This window comes from Aulonocara stuartgranti (assembly GCF_965226115.1).
Source record: "Aulonocara stuartgranti genome assembly, chromosome: 3".
Lineage (NCBI taxonomy): Eukaryota > Metazoa > Chordata > Actinopteri > Cichliformes > Cichlidae > Aulonocara > Aulonocara stuartgranti.
Window position 1 is genome coordinate 66,928,660 of NC_138941.1, and position 18,101 is coordinate 66,946,760.

Genomic DNA, 18,101 nt, shown 5'->3' on the forward strand with positions numbered 1-18,101 from the left:
GTTTACAAGTTAAACTCATGACGGAGCTCTTATAAGCCACAGAGCTTTAAAGCCAGGTTGCTTCTAACTTCTCCTTTCTGCACGGCCGCAGCTTCCTCATAGAAGTTCTGCTTTCGGCTATATTTCATAATCGAGTAAATCTTTAGTAGTATTGTGCAATACTAGAAAACTTGAAACTACCCGATACCAAGTAAATACAGGACAAGTATGACCAATAAGAGTGCAGATACTGATATGTTTATTTTATGAAGGCAGATTATGTCAGTGAGAGTGTGTCATGGTCCTGGGTCGTTGGGTTTATGAAGTGATTTATATTTCCTGTATTATTGTGACAGTCCTGTGCACTTTGCGTTCCTCGATCTTGTTGTTTCTTGATTTGTTCCACCCGTGTTTCCAAACTGAGTATTTATTATTTAGACTATTTACACCTGACTTTCAGTATTTTTGTGGATTAAAGCAATAAAGTTTACGTTTGTTTAAGTTAACTTCTTTTCGCTGCAGTGCTGAGTTTAGGTTCATCTTTTGCCCAACACGCAATAAATCCTGACACTGTTTGAATTCTTGACTGTCTGCTCTCCTGATAACTGATGATGGAGGAGAAAACATGAAAACATGAAAAACAAATCAGGCTGAATTCAAGTTTGGTGGATCTTTATATTGTGAACCTTTATGAACACATTTTCTCACCTTTTCCTTTTGTAATGTCTCAAACTGAGATTGATATGGAAGTAGAATCATATTTAGCTTCATGAAGATTGTTGCTGACTTCAGTAAAATGGATTATGAGGACATTACGGAGCATGTGGGGGATGATCAGCAATGTATAAATGTGGATTGTTGCAACAGTAAAACATTACAGTTTGATTATCACAGTCACATGTGTTTACCATCAACATGTGTGTTTAACTCTGTACTTACTGAGTGTTGTTCCCTGTGAGCTGGACTGTGTGTTTGTGGTCTGTGGTTAACTGAAGCTAACAGCTCTGCAGTCGTCCAGCATCCTGTTTCTGATAGAAAGAAACACTTCAGCTGCAGCTGTTTCAACACAGAGCTGCTCATTTTAAACACAGGAAGGAACACGGAGACATCATCTGGAAACTCTGCACACAAACTATCAGTTCATTCAAAGTTAATGATGAATTACAACAAGAACTTATTCAAATATTTTTCATCATTTTATTTTATTTTATAAATACACCCTTTAGACTCAGACGCATATTCACTTCGCACCAACATTTACATTATTTCCTCAAACCTTATTCTGAATCTGCTGGAAGGTGGTTTGTCTAATAATAGTGTTCATGCTGTGAGAACATGGTCTGTCTGGTCTTCTGGTCTGTGGTGAAGTGTCGAACAGATGATGGCAACTTTGTGGTCGTCCACCTTGTTTTTCACAGAAACACTCACAAGTTCTTTGTGGTCTCAGATGTGAAGGTAAGAAAACTGTGAGAATCTGTTTTGGTTTATTAAAAATAATCTCTTCATGAAGCTGCAGGTACAGCTGCTGAAGATATGTTTATGGAGTTTTTCTTTTCACTGAAATAGACTCAAACTCAAGAATCACACGGGTCCTTGAGGCCATGCAAAGTAAAAAACATTCAAATGTATGATTTTTTTCTAATAATATAAAGATAATTACCCATAAAGGAAATGAAGGTATTGTTAGTGTAATCTAAAATTGTTGCTTGTCTACTCCATGGCTACTCCGTCCAGGTGGTGCACTTATCTTGGCCTAATCAGAATACTGCTGCCACCAGTTTCAGTCAAACAAGATACTTTTGTCATATTTTTAATTAGTTTATAGAAGACATATTTACATGCTTATATAATGTAAATTTGTTCATCTTAGTAATATAACATATAAGTTATGGCACTGCCAATATGCAGTGTATATAATATCCTCCACTGGGTCCAAGAATAAAAATATGGAGCTTACCCAAAGTAGGGTTTGATAAATGTGTCTTGTCCCCTGAACGCTCACTGTGGTTGCTGTCCATGGTTCTGATCTCCAACTACCTCACTGAACGACCACAGTACGTCAGGCTGAAGGACATCACGTCTGACACCGTGGTCAGCAGCACCACAGGGAACTATGTTGTCCCCTCTCCTCTTCACCCTGCACACCTCTAACATCTGCTGTAACTCTGAATCATGTCATATTCAGAAGTTTGCGGATGACATGGCCATCATGGGGTGTATCTGGGATGATCAGGAAGAGGAGTACAGAAGTCTGGTGAGGAACTTTGTCACATGGAGTCACACAAACCACCTACAACTCAACACCTCAAAGACTAAGAAACTGGTTATGGACTTCAGGAGGTCCAGAGAAGGTCCACTGCCAATTCAAATAGAGGGAGCGGAGGTGGTGGTTGTCAACAAGTACCTCAGGCTGTGGGTGACAACAAACTGGAGTGGTCATACAACATGTAGCACCTGAATAAAAAGGCCAAAGCAGACTGTATTTCCTCAGGAGACTGAAGTCTATGCTATATTTATGCTTATATCCATAATGTCTTGATTTGTATTCTTACTTCTTTACTATGCAAATGTCTGTCTGTGTTTTGCTACTGGAAACTGAATTTCACAGAGTCTAAACTGTAGTGACATAAAACTACTGTAACAAACGGTGCTGAAGAGAATAAAGAATGAATGGAGATGAAGCTTGACATGTAAATAGTTTGTGTTTTTGTCCTGAAACACTGTTTGCAGTGATGTGGTGTGCCTGTGTTATGTGATCATACAAACCTGCATAGTCCCGACCTTGCTCTCTGTTATTTGTGCAAAATGCTTAGAACCTGTTGACATCAGTTATGCAACCATCTGTTCTTCAGCAAGAGCCCTAAAGAGGAGTTAGCCAGGATTTGAGCAGTGTTTTCAAGGACTTAGCTGATGGGTGAGCAGGTTGTGCTTTTGTTTTGAAAAATTAAAATGTACATCCTGCTGCACTGGAAGAGATTTCAGAATGAGGATTTCTACAAATGCTTCAACTTATCACAGAATTGAAAAATGTTGTTTTAGAGAAACGTTTTGTTGTGCTCAATGTGCAGTTGCAGTCTGACAAATGCAAAAATTAGCCTGGAACATATGAGGGGAAGTTCACAGACTTCATGACAAGTGACAAAACGAAACGGAAACTATACGAAAAAAAAGAGCTAATAGGGGGAAATGCAGGTTGCTAGGTGGAATTAATTTAGGCTAAAAATGAAAGAAAGTACAAATAAATACAAGACACGAGGGACAAAAGAATACCAAAATAAAACAGGAAGTGATATGAGAAACAAATTAATTATTATAGCATCTACCTTACAATATAAAATGCCTTGAGGCAAGTCTTGTTGTGATTTTGTGTCATATAAATAAAACTGAATTGTATATGAACACCTAACACAAAAATGAACTTTTGGCCGACCAACCCATAGAAAAAGACGAAGAAGAAGAGGAGGCGGAGGAGTTTTCAGTTAGATCGCTTCCTCATGTAGGATGGTCGGGGCAGCCTCACGAACAAAGATTGAAAAATCCGAGATGGAGGCATTCATTAAGCTAAATCTTTTAATCTGTATTCCCACTGTGGTGTATTTAGGACTTGCTAAATAATCTGTGGACACAGCAGTGACCAAGCTCTATTAATGAAGAGCCTGCAGAGGTGTTTTTACCCACAACAAAGGTAGCATTGCACCGCTCTGCTACTGATCAGTGAATGGCTTTAGCTTGTAAAGAAGTAAAATAAAACTTCTTGACACAGCTGTCGGATGGCGAGAGTACAGCCAAACCTCCGAAGCATAAACGCGTCACACCACGAATGTGGAAGTGTTTGTCAAAGCTGATTTCCTGTTACGACTGCGATGGCTGCTGAAAAGTATCTACCGTTTTACTCAACTTTTCTGTTTGCTGTCGTGTGTGCAGGTTACATTTAGTTGTTATAAGGTCAAACATGTTTTAAACCTGCTGTTTTTTTAAATCCTGTTTGTAACAAAGGAAAGTAGCGTTTGGTTTAAGAGTGACTCGGTTACTGGCATTTCTGGCGGCACCTACAGATGCCACAACTTACAGCAGTTTTGTCAGTAATGCGTTAAAGAGTGATGTTGAATTGAACTCCAGAGTACGGCCGCAACGGTTCAACGAGTATTTCAAACAATTCAACTATATTAAAATTATCCACACATAACTGTTAACTTTTAAATTATAAAGCAGGCGGACTGCAGCCGTCCTATTTTACAGGGCACGAGGTGTAGATCAGATTAATTTCAAAGCTTTTGTAACATTTTTCAGATTTGAAAGTGAAACAATATAAAATATCGTCTCAATTAAATTGTGTTAGTATTTAAAAACATTTCACAAGTAAATAAGTATGGGATAGCTCAGTAGGTAGATTAGTGGCCCCATGATCGAAAGGTCAGGGGTTGGATTCCCCCGAACAGCCTGACCCTGAGTAAATTACCATCCCTACACACTGCTCTGCCCAGTGGCTGCCCACTGCTTCACTGAGTGACTGGGTCAAATTTTCCCACGGGGATCAATGAAGTATACATTATGTACGTGGGCCAGTAAAGCTCTGAGCTGCTGATTTTAGGTTAGACCGTAATAATAATTAATGTCTACTTCATGATTGTGTCTTATTTTTAGCAGGACAAAAACTTTGCATCAAAGCACAGGGCAAACTTCAGGATGCTGACATGCTTGTTTCTCTTGACTACAGCCACCACACTCTCCTTTAGGTGTCCAGAAAATGTTTTATTTAAAAACTACAATTTAATATCGCAGATAAATACATGCCGGGGGGGGTGGGGGTGGGGGGGGGGGGGGGGGTGAACAATCGGACTGACGAAACAAAGAACATTGCAATTTCTAGAATGAAAAGAAATGAGCAGTTCACTTTTAAATGACCTGTATTTATTTTTTCTTTCTGGGTAGAGCTTGCCTGGTTCTTTGTGTTCTTGGTGCTGAGGATCTATGTCTGGAGACGGGTCAGTAAACTGAGCCATGAACATCCTGGTGTATGTCCCAGGTTGGTTGAGGTGATGCAGGATGTAGTGCAGTCCCATACTGATGCATCCTCAGCTGACTGGTTTGCTCAGTAGTGAACCTGCAGGATGTCCAGCACCGGCTCTGATGTCCTTCAGGTGTCTCAACATGAGTCTCTCAAAGGACGTCATGACCACAGACGTCAGGGAGACAGACCTGTAGTCATTTAATCCTGTGATAGTGGACTTCTTTGAGACTAGCAGATTACAAGTATTACATTTTTACTATTGTTGTCATTCGCTGCCACCATCTCAGAGCTCTTTATATTTTCTGTGGGTGGTTCATGGTTATTGCTAATTAGTGGCTCTGTTGGTAGAGAGGCTCATTTACCAACTGGAAAGTCAGGTGATCGATCACTGGCTCCTGTAGTCTGCGTGCCGAAGTATCCTTGGACAAGTATTTTCTTCTTAGGATGAACCCTGAGTTGTTCCTGATCAGAGTGTGAGAGTGCAAATCATAGAAAACGCTTAGCCGTAGAAAAAAGTTATGACTGTGTGTGTGTGAATGATCAGCTGAGGAGAAGGTTGTTATTTGAGTAACAGTCATGTAGAAAGAAATATACTGTGTATGTATCAGATACACATCTGGATATCAGATAAAGAATAACTATACAGTTTTGGTTAGTCTGAAGTTTGCTGACTGGTAATTATGTGGTGATGCAGCTCATGCCATGTAATAGAGTAACACAGAAGTAATGTAACTAGTAATAATGACCCCAATACTTGTGTGATGGCAGCATGGGCCTGGGAGGGCTCTAATGAACTATTTGACAAAGAAGTGTAATGTGTGTGTCAGTGTGATGTGTTGTAGTTTCAGGAGTCAGTATTCAGCTACAAACCTTTTTGGCTACGTTCACACTGCAGGCAAAAGCGCATCAAATCCGGCTTTTTTGACCTTATGCGACCCATATCCGATCATGGTGTGACAGTGTGAACGGCACAAATCCGTTATTTTCAAATACTCTGGTTCAAATGATCTGGGTCACTTTCGTATGTGGTACTGACTCCGATACGTATCTGATGTTTTAGAAAGCGACTGCTGTTTGAACGGTCATGTCGCTGACACAAAACATGCGCCAATTACACTCAAAAAAATGAAACGTTGACTTTAATTAAAATTATTTTGTCAACAGGTTCCACGAAATTTAATGTTAGTTAAAAGCAAAAATCTTTAGTTCATCTAATTTAAAAAAAAAACTACTTAAGATTAACAAGACATATTTAAGACTAACTAAATCAAGTTATGTTGTATGAACATAGATGATATATTTACAGGTTAGATAGTTTAGATTAGTTACTTCAACACATTTCTTATTTTTGGCAGTAAAATGTTAAATTTAAGTTAGATTAATTCAAATATTATATTTTCAGCCACCTTGTGCTTTATTAATTAGTTTTACATGAATCTATTTTGTCAACAGGTTCCACACAAATGAATTAAGTACATCCAACTTGTTTTTTAAAATTTATTTTATTGCCAACACATTCAGTGAGCATTTGTGTAAACCCAGTCCAAAATAAAACACAACAGCTCATTAGGGTTAGTAATTAACAGTATGTAGACAGATGCAACATGAAGACTTTAAATTAAATGTCTGTATCTACCAGAAATAGAAGAAAAAAAAAAACCCATTGAAGATCACATAACACATTGATAAGATGACACTTGAGTTATGCACATGTGATGCTAGTAAGGTCTGTGGAGTGTTTTTTCTTTTAGTGTCTAAAATGGATAGCAAAGTTGCTATTTGCAATGATTGCTTAGGGTCAGTCCAGTAACACAACGACAATGAAGTGCTTTCCTTTAACAATGCAAAGTGAAGTGTCCACCTCAACAGCCACAATTAAAAAAATTAATTAATGTAATAATAATGATAATAATAATAAATAGTCCACTGATATTAGCAACCAAAGAAAATTACATCACCATCCCAAATAAAACTTTAACAAAACATGCCAACATTATGGTCTAACAATAAAACAGCTTGTCAGCGTTCAGTTTTTTGCAACAGCACAGCAGTAACCATTTAACACTCGCCACTGTCAACATTTATTTTACCAGTGTTTGGGCAAAAAACTTCAGATGTAAACATTTTAACATGGAAACAATTGTTCGTCTTTAAAAGTCCACAAAATATACATTCATCCTGCATTCCTAACTTACTCTTATTCTTAGTATGTATTGCAATTACCTTTACAATGCACACAATGTAACACAAACTGAATATGAACATATTTCCACCTCATAACAATATGCCTTAAACGCTAATATACACACCACCCTTCAATATTTCTGGTGCAGTATCATCTCTCAATTAAATCCTTTAAATCTCAATACTTTTGATTGTCTCTTACTAGCCCCCCCACAAGAGTAAAATCTCTCAAATTGTAGTAGTTTACAAACTTTTCAAAATGTTCTAAATTTCTCTTAAATTTAATTTTCCCTTTATCTATCATTTACAAATTACCATTTTATTGCCATTCAGCCTCCGAAAAACTTCTGTCCATCTGACAGAACATTCATCATCCAAATTAAGGGTTGGCTTATTCATTCAGTTTATTCTTGAGCAACTGTACCTTGGTCAAGAGTCTGCTGACAGTGGGGGAACTTGCACAATCGGTGGCTGACTAAATACTTTTTTGCCCCACTGTATATCCCACCCATTAAGAGTGCACATGCAGAGGCCAGGTCTTCCAGGTCATGCAGAACACCCGAGATGGTTATACCCACATCGGCTGGAGGAGTGCTGGCATCAGCTCTTTTGATGGTAAAGATAGCAAGGGTAATTTGTTCCAGCTCCCTCTGAACAGCTGTAGCTTAGACACAAAAACATAGAAAAATGGCATCCAGTTTTAAAAAAAGAAAGAAAAAGGGCCAAAGCTACCCTTTAATGACGTAAACACAATATTAGGAACATGCACCCCAGTGCGCCACTATTTCAGACTACAGATTCAACGATAAATATAAATAGTTTGGGTATACAAGAAGATTTCCCAAAACATTTAAACAGATTCCATGCAAATTACAACAACATGCAACAACATTAGTTATTCAAAATTTGGTTTAATACAGATAAAAAACTAAACTAAAATTACCAACCAATTATTCTTTGAAGAGGATGCTTGGGTCTTCATTCAGGTAAAAAGGTAGTGCCCTGAGGACACACTCCCTCCCCTTTTCAATGGTTTCCTTCTGTAGAGAGTGGCAGAGATACAGGAAGAGAAAACAGATATACTTTAGGATGACAGAAACTCACATTATACGCAAAATGAATGACATATCCACTGCACAGATAGACATGTACACAAGACCAACTACGGTAATCATCACATGGACATGAATAGTTAACCTGTTGGGCAGGGTTTCCACCACATTATATATGTCCATAATGGAGGTATAGACAAACTAATACATCATCTTCTTTGCATTCAAAACATAACATAAAAACATTCACTTCTGGTTTAACCTAAATCAAGGGATCAGATTTTACATATGTTTAGGTAATTTAAATTTTCCAACGTTTTGAGTACCAAACTTTGTCTTGCTTAATATAAATGTAAGTGCACTGTGCAGCTACCATACACTAGCTGTTTAAATTTGAAAATGATCTTATTAGCCATAATATTTTGCTACCAACAGAATAACGCACCTGTGTGGCTGGGGCCAAAGTTTGTCTAATTTTCTTCCCTGCAACGCCTCCTTTTTTCTTGAAGACTTTTATGAGCTGGTCAGTGTATTGGTCAAGTTGTGTAAAAAGCCTTGGAACATGTGCAGCAGTAGTAACCCTCACATATTCTGCTTCCACCTGAAAACATGTCAACAAACACAACATACTGTACTGTAAATATACATACTATATGTACACATATACAAACTAAAACTAATGTAGTAAGACCTCATTAAAGCTATAATTTTAACACAAACATTTACACAAAATGCTAATGGAGCCATTACAGCTTTTATTGTTATTTATCAAGTTCCAAAAAATATTGATCACAGCTGATCTGAAAAGAATTTCATGCCTCAGGCCCTTGAACTGCAACCTTTACCATGGTTCAGATGTGGAGAAGAAATAACAGGGGCATGGGATGGGTCACAAAAGAAAACTTAACTTATAAAACAGTTTTGTTTTTAAAAGTATAACAGTTCACATACCACATACAAGCTCAGCAGTACCACATACACCACATCAGTATAGGAGGGAGCAGGTAAAGGCAGGATCTGAGATTTATAAAGTAAAACAAGAAATTCATTACTTAATTTCAAGAAGCAAATTATTGTTTGAATTACAACTAAATAAAATACTACTCAGAAGAAAAGCAAGAGATTGACACTGCCATGTGCTAACTTTCTATAGAAGCAATTATCACCAGGTCTGTCGACCTCCATTGTCTGTCCACTCATATGTCTTGAATAATTTTATTAAAAAAATTAAGTGTGTACTTTCACAAACTGTAATTTATAACTACATTGATATGTATAACTCCGCTAGGAAACATGCTGTATTTACAGACCATTTTTACATAATACAGATTACTGATAGAGCAGAACAATGGTGTCACAGTGGCTTTCGCCCTTGACTTTTTGGATTTTAAATGTCACTTTATGCTATCCTTGCTATCCTATTCGATATTTCCGACTCTCGGATTACAGAAAAGGAATCCCAAGAAAGCAAATGGAAAAATAACCCCTTGAAAGAATAACCCCATGAACCCCTGTAGCTAATAACCATGCTGGACATGTAGATACTACACAACATAGTCAAAGAAAAAAGTGGTCTTACCTCTCAAAGAAACAGCAGCTTGGCACCAAAATAGCGTTTTTCAGTTAAATTTGAAGTCTTGCGCATGAGCAGGCACAAGCCGTGAAACCTTCTTGTTCTGCGCGGTTTCATTACAACTGTTTTTGCATTACTGCCACCTTGTGGATATACAAGGTTTATCGATCCTAATTGACTTAACTTAAATGTTATGCGATCAAGTAACACATTAGTATTATGTACGTTGAATAATAGACACAATTACGTAGACTTGATTAGAAAAACATATGTTAACTTAACAAAAACATATATTTTAAGTAAAATGAAAATAAATAATTAATATACACTGAACAATCCACCTCATTCATTTTTTTGAGTGTATCAGCGCCAGAGAAGACATAGTGAACACTTCCTGGGCATTCAGTGTAGATGTCAGTGAAACTGTTGGGAAGACAACGTGAACATTTTATTTGTACTGTATAATCTGCAGATTCTGACAGAAATCTGCATCTCCCATTTCCTCGCACAGAGATGCAAAAATATGCGGCCTTTCAGAGGTCTTGTCTTGATGACGTTTACCATGCGCAAAACATCATCCGACACAGGAGCTAGGTCTGCTGGTAAAGTCTTGGGAACGAACACCTTACGGTGCAGAAAACAATAACATCTGGGTGTATCGCTTTCTCGAGCTCACCATTTTTGCTTTCTTTTGACTACCGCTCATACTCAGCTCTCCTGGATTAGAATTTTTTCCAGGGCTCAGTTCTGAGTCCGCAGTTTTTCTTTTCAAATATTTATCCATCTTTGTTGTACGTCTTGCAGCTGCCACGTAGCGCGCACATCACGAACTCTGTCTTAACCTAACAAGGTGATATTGCGCTACCCACTGACATGAAAGACTCTACCAGTCACTGCATTGAAAGCACAGATGCCCAACTATGATTTTATTACTTGTAGTAATTATTAAATTGTATTTTTTGGAGCAACTAATTAAAATTAAATAAATTCCCACGGCACACCTGACAATCTCTCTCTCTTTTTCTTAAAACACATATTAAAATCTAGTCCCTTTAACTTCCTAATAAAGCTGCTGTAATGAAGGTTCTGTAGAAATCAAGTTATAAATCTCCACTGGGACAATGGGCCAAGGTTTCAGATCATTCATACACACTGTACTGTTTATACACCCAGATAGATTTGACAGATTTGAGGACCCAAAATGCAGACAAGAAATACGGGCAGTAGTTTAAAAATAGGTAATTTATTTGGCTGTGAAAAATGAGATGCAAACAAAGAGTGCGCGAAAGGAGGGAATGTGAGACTAAACACAAACCAGATAAAATCAATGCAAAGGAGATAAGAAGACATCAAAATAAATATACAGAAAGTGAGAATAACTGAACGGGGAAACACAGAAACAGCAATGAACTTAAATATCAACAAATAACAAGAGAAACAAACACAGGCAACAACTAATGCAACCAGGAACTAACAACTGGAGGCTAAATACATTAAGACAGCCATTCATAAAATTAAGAGTGCTGTGGCCCACTTAAAAACCAGAAAATGACTTAAATATTCACTTGAATGAAAAACAAAAGAAAGTGGCAACGATATTAAAACTGTATTTTATAAAAACATCAACAACACAGGCTGCTGGCTCTAAACTGCTGCCCAGTCATATGCAAAGTGTTAATGCTGATGTGTGACCAACCTGCTGCTGGGACACAAATTTCAATACAAGGGCAGTAAATTTGGTCCAGGGTAATGAGTAATATTACACACTAACCGCCTCCTATTACCAATTATATTATACTAACTCCATTTATACTGGTGAGTAATTTCAAACTGAATTTGTTACTACTGTGGCTGCAGTACCTTTGCAGTCCACAAGGGGTCGTTGGCCCACACTATGGGAATAACGCAGTAAGGAAATACATGGAGAAGCAAATATAAACACTAAGCAAATAAAGAATGGGAAAAAAAAAGTTTAAATAAAGAAAACTTGATGATGATGGTGAGGGACATGATGGGCTGGCAGAGCAACAGTTTCCATTAAAGTCTCGAACAGAAAGCTGCAAAAGAGTTTTGAGCACACACTGAAGGTAAACAACATGCACTGACATATAATTCAAAATCATGTAATATGACTAATAAAAATCTAATAACGTGAAAAACTACACTGCGTTGGTGTATTTGTATAGTAGCTCTGAGAGGTCAAATGCACTGCAACTAAAGTAAACACTAGTAAATATAATAAATGCTGAAAAAAACACAAAACACAAAATAAATACAAAGAACTAAACAAAAGAAAATGCAGCATCAACCAATTTTTAAATCATGGAACAACAGCAACAAATTCTAATGAGACAATACAGTAAAAGGCAATCATGTATGTACTGTTTATGAATATTTGTCTGGGATGAATCAGGAGCTACAGCCCAGTGAGGAAAACCAAACCACATACACCCACAGCTATGTCATGTTCAAAATTTGTAGATCTAAAATTTATCAATGTACTGTTATCAATTCAGAACAAATTTTAAATAAATATTTGTTATATGGTTCACTGTGTACAACGGGGAAAGGGTCGTCTCAGATAATGAGAAACACTCGTGGCCTCAGGTGTGTCCAAACCTTTGACTGGTGCAGTTATTCAGTCACAACTAAATACAACAGAAATACTGAATCTATTTTTCAGTGATAAGCCACACTCAGCCACGCTCCTTAACAACGTTTTGTTTGTTTTTCTCAAAAAACATTTTTTCCTATTCTTTTTTCTCTCTGAAAACTACCAAAGAGAACTCAGTTTGACACGTAACAGTCTTGCACCGACAAGCTGATTCACTTCACCAACAGTGGAAAACCTAGCATGGTGCGCAGTGTTATTAAAAAACACTGACGAAGCTGGACAGCAGCATTGTAAAAGATGTAGCAGACCTATAAATAAAATCTACAGCAGATACGCAAAATCAGAAAGCTGTGAAGCAGAATAAAAATCTACCACTGATCCTGTCCCAGCTCTTTCATGGTACCGCCTGTGCTTTTGCTTTATGTGCTCACGGTGTTTGAGATTAAATCTGAATTTCCAAGTTCCCCGCTGGAATTTGAAACTGGAATGCCATCTCCTCAAATCAGATTTCCAAGTTAAAAAGCCGCACCTTCCCCAACTTAACACTATACAATGGGGGCAATAAATGTGAACAACAGTAAAAGTGTAAAACCTTTAATCTACCCTGCCACTGGTGTGTTTTGTTACCCATAGAGAGTTTTATTACCTATACAGAGAGGAGCAGAAATTGGTATATATTGTGCTGGCAGACGCTCTAGACTCAAATACAGTTCAGGGTTACATCGATCAGTATTATGGGTATGTGCAAGTATATACGGATGCTTCAAAGAATCCAGCTAGTCAAGTGGGGATGGCAGTAGTAATTCCAGACTTTATGGTAAAAATTGGGAAGAGGATTAATGATGGATTGTCTGTGTTTACAGGAGAAATGATAGATAGATAACAAATACAGTAACTTTTTAAAAGGTGTATACAGATCAAACGATCCTAAGACTGAAGCAACTAGTGTAGCAGTGGAAAAAGAACATCAAATTGTCTGGGTATATATGCAGTTGAGTTGTATGCCATACTTGACATACAATACCATTATTGAGTATTAAACAAGGAAACCCATCAGCAGATTTTGTATGACGTTCTTTTTGCTCATCATAGACTGTCTGATCAAAACAAAAGGACTCCGGCTCATTGTCAATATCTGAAGGGAAAAGTATAGTTTGTACAGAAAGTAAGAACTTCTGGCAAATGGCATGGGATAATGACACAAAAGGGAGACATTTATATAGGGTGCAAAACACAATAGAAGCTAAGAGGAGTAGTGTATTAAAGAGACAGGAGGAGGTTATTATCAGTCGAATACGAACAGGCCACTGCTTTTTAAATGGCACTCTTTTTAAGATAGGGAAACACCCGACTGGGTTGTGTGATGGATGTAATGCTATGGTTGGACATGTGCTTCTTAGTTGTAGGAAGTATGCAAGTCACAGGAGGGTGATGAGGGGTGAAATGAGTGGTGGAAGGGAACTTACGTTTGAACAAGTGGTTGATAAGTTAAGTCATGGTGAAGGGAAAGAGGTGGTTTTTCGTTTTTTGAGGAATGCTCATCAAGAGGATCTGAGGACTCAGGAGTGACGGAAGATTAAAAGCCAGGAGATGGCAGTAATGCAACAATTTTGGATGCAAGCTACCGTTAAACTTGAAAGAGGAAGAAATGGCTGCTGGAACAGCTGCGTCACTCTACTGTTTAATGTTTGTCGGTGTCTTCGCGTTTGTCTCTGCAGGTGAGATTTAACTTTTAGAAACTAGTGATGGGTAGATGAGGCCTCGTGAAGCGTTTCAGCACATTCCCCAAACTGTGTCGATACTGTGTCGACACAGTTTTGCTGTTTTGCTCCATACTGACACCTGCTGGACCTTAAATATCATTGCAGGCAACTTACTTGAGACTCACAACAGACACTGATTCAATGACCTAGTCATTCTTATACACTGTAAGGTATTGTACTGTCCATGGAATCATTTTATATCTTTTATATTGCAAATATTGTAGACATCTTTAAAATATAGTGTGAAAGACATTAAGTGAAAATTAAAATGAAAGTATTGTGAATGTAATATAAATTTCTATTCAGAATAATAAGTTTATCGAATGTTTTTGCATTCAGTCTATTACGTTTTTGTTTTTTTTTACACCATTTCTCCAGCTTTGGAAAACTCACAGGAACAGATGAAGCTGGGGTACACAAAAACTGTAAAGCCAGGTGGAAAAGGTTCTGATAAGAGGTCTTCCTGTTCCCCCGGTACGTTAAAGGATCCTCTGATCGTGGAATGTTTCTGTCTGACACTCTCCACAATACTAAGGGGTTGGCAGTCCTTTATAATAAAATTCAGGACTGCCTGGTCCAGAGCAGTCTTCTTAGATGCTTGATTTCAAAATAATAAAACGCATATTAATAAAAGAAATGACGATAAAGCTGTTCAGTGTCAATATAGGCCGACCTGTGTTCATTCTCAGTGTGTTTGTCTCCTCATTTTCATGTTTGGCTCTGTAATGCCTGAACACTGAGGAGGTGCTTTTGTTTGTGTAAGAAATGCAGAACAGATGCAACATTTAACCTGCATCAAATGAAATAAATAATTTACACTTCAAGTCACATTGCTGTTTTCCTGTTCTGATAGATTACACTGAAACAAAGACAAACTATTATATTATATTATTTGCAGTTAAAAGATCAAAGTGATCCCACACAGCAGAAACATTTCTTTTTATTTCAGGGTCCATTTTGTTATAGAGAGATGTTTTTTGGGTTTTTTTTATCTTTGCGAGAGTAATTTTGTGGGGGTTTTTGGTGGCGACTCATTCCATTGTTAGATGCAGATGCGGTACCTTTTAAACACAGTTTGGTGCGTTGGCAATGAGCGAGACAGCAGCTGTATCGATCACGTGACTTTTTCTTAAAGCGACTTACGCACCGATACGGGCATCGCTGGGTGAGCTTGATACATGCGTCGGTGCGTCAGTGTTGCTGGACCCATCACTATTAGAAACCAAACTGTTATTTCCTCTGAGATGAAGAGGATTAAAAAGCATCGCCCTGTTTGTTTGTTTGGTTTACAGACGTAGTATAACCCCTATTTCTAATCGTGTAAAAACTGACACAGTCAACATCAAATTTACCAGAAATCTAGCTCAAACTTGAGAGGAAATTATATATGAAAAGAAATAATCTCCACATTATGTGGCACATTCAGTACAGTCCACTCAGCACATCTCGTATTTTTGTTTTTGCTTAACAGAAGCTTTCTGAAGCCAATCTTTTCTTCAACAGACCCTCATCATCAGCATGAGGAATATGTTTTTTTATATTATCCCGTAACTATTATGTTTCTATGTTGTCTAATGTTCTGTGATGAACACAAAAGCAGTGTTTTTGTGTGTATGTGTGTGTGTGGCTTCTCAATCTGATTGACTCCGGTAGAAGTGAACAGTTGTACTTTAACTTTTAACCTCTCTGCTCTGTGTTGTTTCCTCATTCAGACCAGAAAAACATCACAGCTGAGTCTGGACAGGACGTCACTCTGACATGTCGAGCTCCAAACAACAAGATCGTAGCCATAGAGTGGAGCAAAGACCTTTGGAACCTCCTTTATTACCAAATTGGTCAGTTTGATCCAGACAACCAGAATCCAGCTTATAAGAACCGGGTGGATCTGAAAGACAGACAGATGAAGGATGGAGACGTGTCTTTGATTCTGAAGAATGTGACAATTAATGATACTGGAACATACAGATGTTATGTTGCATGGGGAGAATCAAACCAAGAGGCCTGGTTGAACCTCATCTGCACCATAAACCTCAGTGTTGATCCTCCAGGTGAGTGAGTAGAGTTGAGTGTGTGTGTGATCAGAGGTGAAGCTGCTTCCTGCTTGTTGATGTTTGTTTGTAAAGATGTTGTTGATGAGACTTTGTAGAAAGCAGCTGGTCTGAGTGATGTGATCAGAGTGCAGTAGATAATGTCTGACAGCAGTTTGAAGAGGAAACGGATTCTGTTCTGTTCTTCACTCATCACCTACCTGACAGCTGACACCTCACACCTGTTTCTCACCTGCCGGTCAGACAGGAGGAGACACAGAGGATGGAGGGAATTAGAGGACATAATGGACTGTTTGCAAGTCTGTCTGTTTGTTGTTTTGGTGACCTGCAGGAAACATAAAGAACAATCAGATCAGAATTCAAACCAGCCTCTTGTGATTCATCTGTAAGTCAAGTACAAATAAGGCAGAGAGTTAAGTTCTGAATAACAATAGTTGGTATTTCTCCAGCTTCTCGTGTTCCTTCTTCCTGATATTGATATATATATAATTTTGTTTGTGATAAGATACGATAACTCTTTATTGTCATTGCACAGTCATACATAGTACAATAGTACAATGAAATTGGAAAACTGTCCTACGTCGGCACTACATACAACACAACACAATACGACACATCACAACGCAACACAGTAACTTAACTTAGTAATAAAGAAATGAAGAATAAGTGTATGTGCAGCCAGTCAACAGTGGATTAAAACCATGCAATATAACTATCAACATACAAACATGCAATGGAAACAGAATAAAACCATGCAAATAAAACTACACTTATAAATAAACACTAAAAATCAGAATAAAACCAAAATAAAAGATAGATACAAATTTCCACTGTGTGATACACGAGCCAAAGAATTTTCATTATGGGTAAATGTGGCTACACTGTTTATCTGTACACGACAATGAAACTTGAAACTTGAACTACTTGTATCTTTACAAAGAGAAAAAAAAGTCCCCCACCTCTGTGTTTGAACCAATAGAAAGCTGGTGCTCAGAGGAAGAGGGCGGGCTTTACTTGGTGTCGGTGACAGAAATGAAAAAAAGCTCAAATGAGTGAGAAGGACGATGAAGGAAACATCTGTGCTGTGTCTGCTCTGTAAGTAGAATCTCTGTGTTTGTTTGAATTCTTGTACTTTGACTGTCTGCTCTCCTGATAACTGATGATGGAGGAGAAGACATGAAAAACAAATCAGGCTGAATTCAAGTTCAAACACCACGAGGACCAACTGCAGGTCTGAACTGACTCTTTATCTTTGCTCAGGAGTCGAGGAAACACAGCAGGCAGTGAAAAGATCAAATCATTCACTCATTATATCAACACAGCTGCACAGTGGACACATGACTTTACTGTGTTATTTACATATAGTGGATATGTTTTGTATTTACTTTGAGAATTGCACATTATCAAAATGATAAATTAAGAGCTGCTTTTTATATAAAATCTTTAGTTACAGGAACATAATGAGACCAAACTGTGTGAACTGTTTTTAGTAAATAACAACCAAATCAATTCTCAAACAAGTTTTTATACTATTTAATTGTTAACAAAAACAATATATAAGGATCTGTAAAATGTATTCCATTAAAGCGACTCTGTACCTAGCAGCCAGAGATTTTCTATTGTTTGAGTGTAATTGAAAAACAGCATGTTTCTTTTGACGACAGAAAAAAACAGACCTGATGTACTGGCCTCATTCTTTTTTTTTTGTGGTTAATTTTTCCATCTAGATGATATAAAGAGTCCCTACAAAAATGTAAGTATTAAAATTTCACCTTTTTTAAAATAAGTAATCTGATATGTGACTTGCGAGTCTGCAGCAGGCAGATGAGCTCTCTGCAGACTACTTGTTGCTGCCTGTCTGTACATGTTTACTATGC

The 18,101-nt window shown here is 37.7% G+C and overlaps 1 protein-coding gene and 1 long non-coding RNA gene across 4 annotated transcripts; one reads left to right on the top strand and one right to left on the bottom strand.

Annotated features, from left to right (window-relative positions):
* Positions 1-6,488: 6,488 nt before the first annotated feature.
* Positions 6,489-9,898, bottom strand: LOC309696338. 2 transcript variants are annotated; one of them, XR_014273429.1, is made up of 5 exons: positions 9,806-9,898; positions 9,178-9,243; positions 8,672-8,827; positions 8,122-8,214; positions 6,489-7,838 (listed from the first exon to the last, which is right to left on the bottom strand). It is a non-coding gene; the product is annotated as an uncharacterized lncRNA (long non-coding RNA). The 2 variants fall into 2 exon arrangements; XR_014273430.1 differs by lacking the exon at positions 9,806-9,898 and having other exon boundaries at positions 9,178-9,742.
* Positions 9,899-14,013: 4,115 nt separating this feature from the next.
* On the top strand, positions 14,014-16,437 carry LOC309695957 (butyrophilin subfamily 2 member A1-like). 2 transcript variants are annotated; one of them, XM_082516989.1, is made up of 3 exons: positions 14,014-14,131; positions 14,555-14,650; positions 15,889-16,437. In XM_082516989.1, exons 1-3 carry the CDS (start codon positions 14,062-14,064, stop codon positions 16,230-16,232), a joined length of 510 nt encoding a protein of 169 aa, XP_082373115.1. In that variant the 5' UTR covers positions 14,014-14,061; the 3' UTR covers positions 16,233-16,437. The 2 variants fall into 2 exon arrangements, 1 of the variants encoding a protein (XP_082373115.1); XR_014273267.1 differs by lacking the exon at positions 14,555-14,650.
* The last annotated feature ends 1,664 nt before the right edge of the window (positions 16,438-18,101 follow it).

Coding starts and splice junctions, on each gene's coding strand:
- LOC309695957 (XM_082516989.1), top strand. CDS start 14,062: ATGGCTGCTGGAACAGCTGCGTCACTCTACTGTTTAATGTTTGTCGGT. Junction 14,132..14,554: donor CTTCGCGTTTGTCTCTGCAG/GTGAGATTTAAC, acceptor CCATTTCTCCAG/CTTTGGAAAACTCACAGGAA. Junction 14,651..15,888: donor GAGGTCTTCCTGTTCCCCCG/GTACGTTAAAGG, acceptor TTCCTCATTCAG/ACCAGAAAAACATCACAGCT.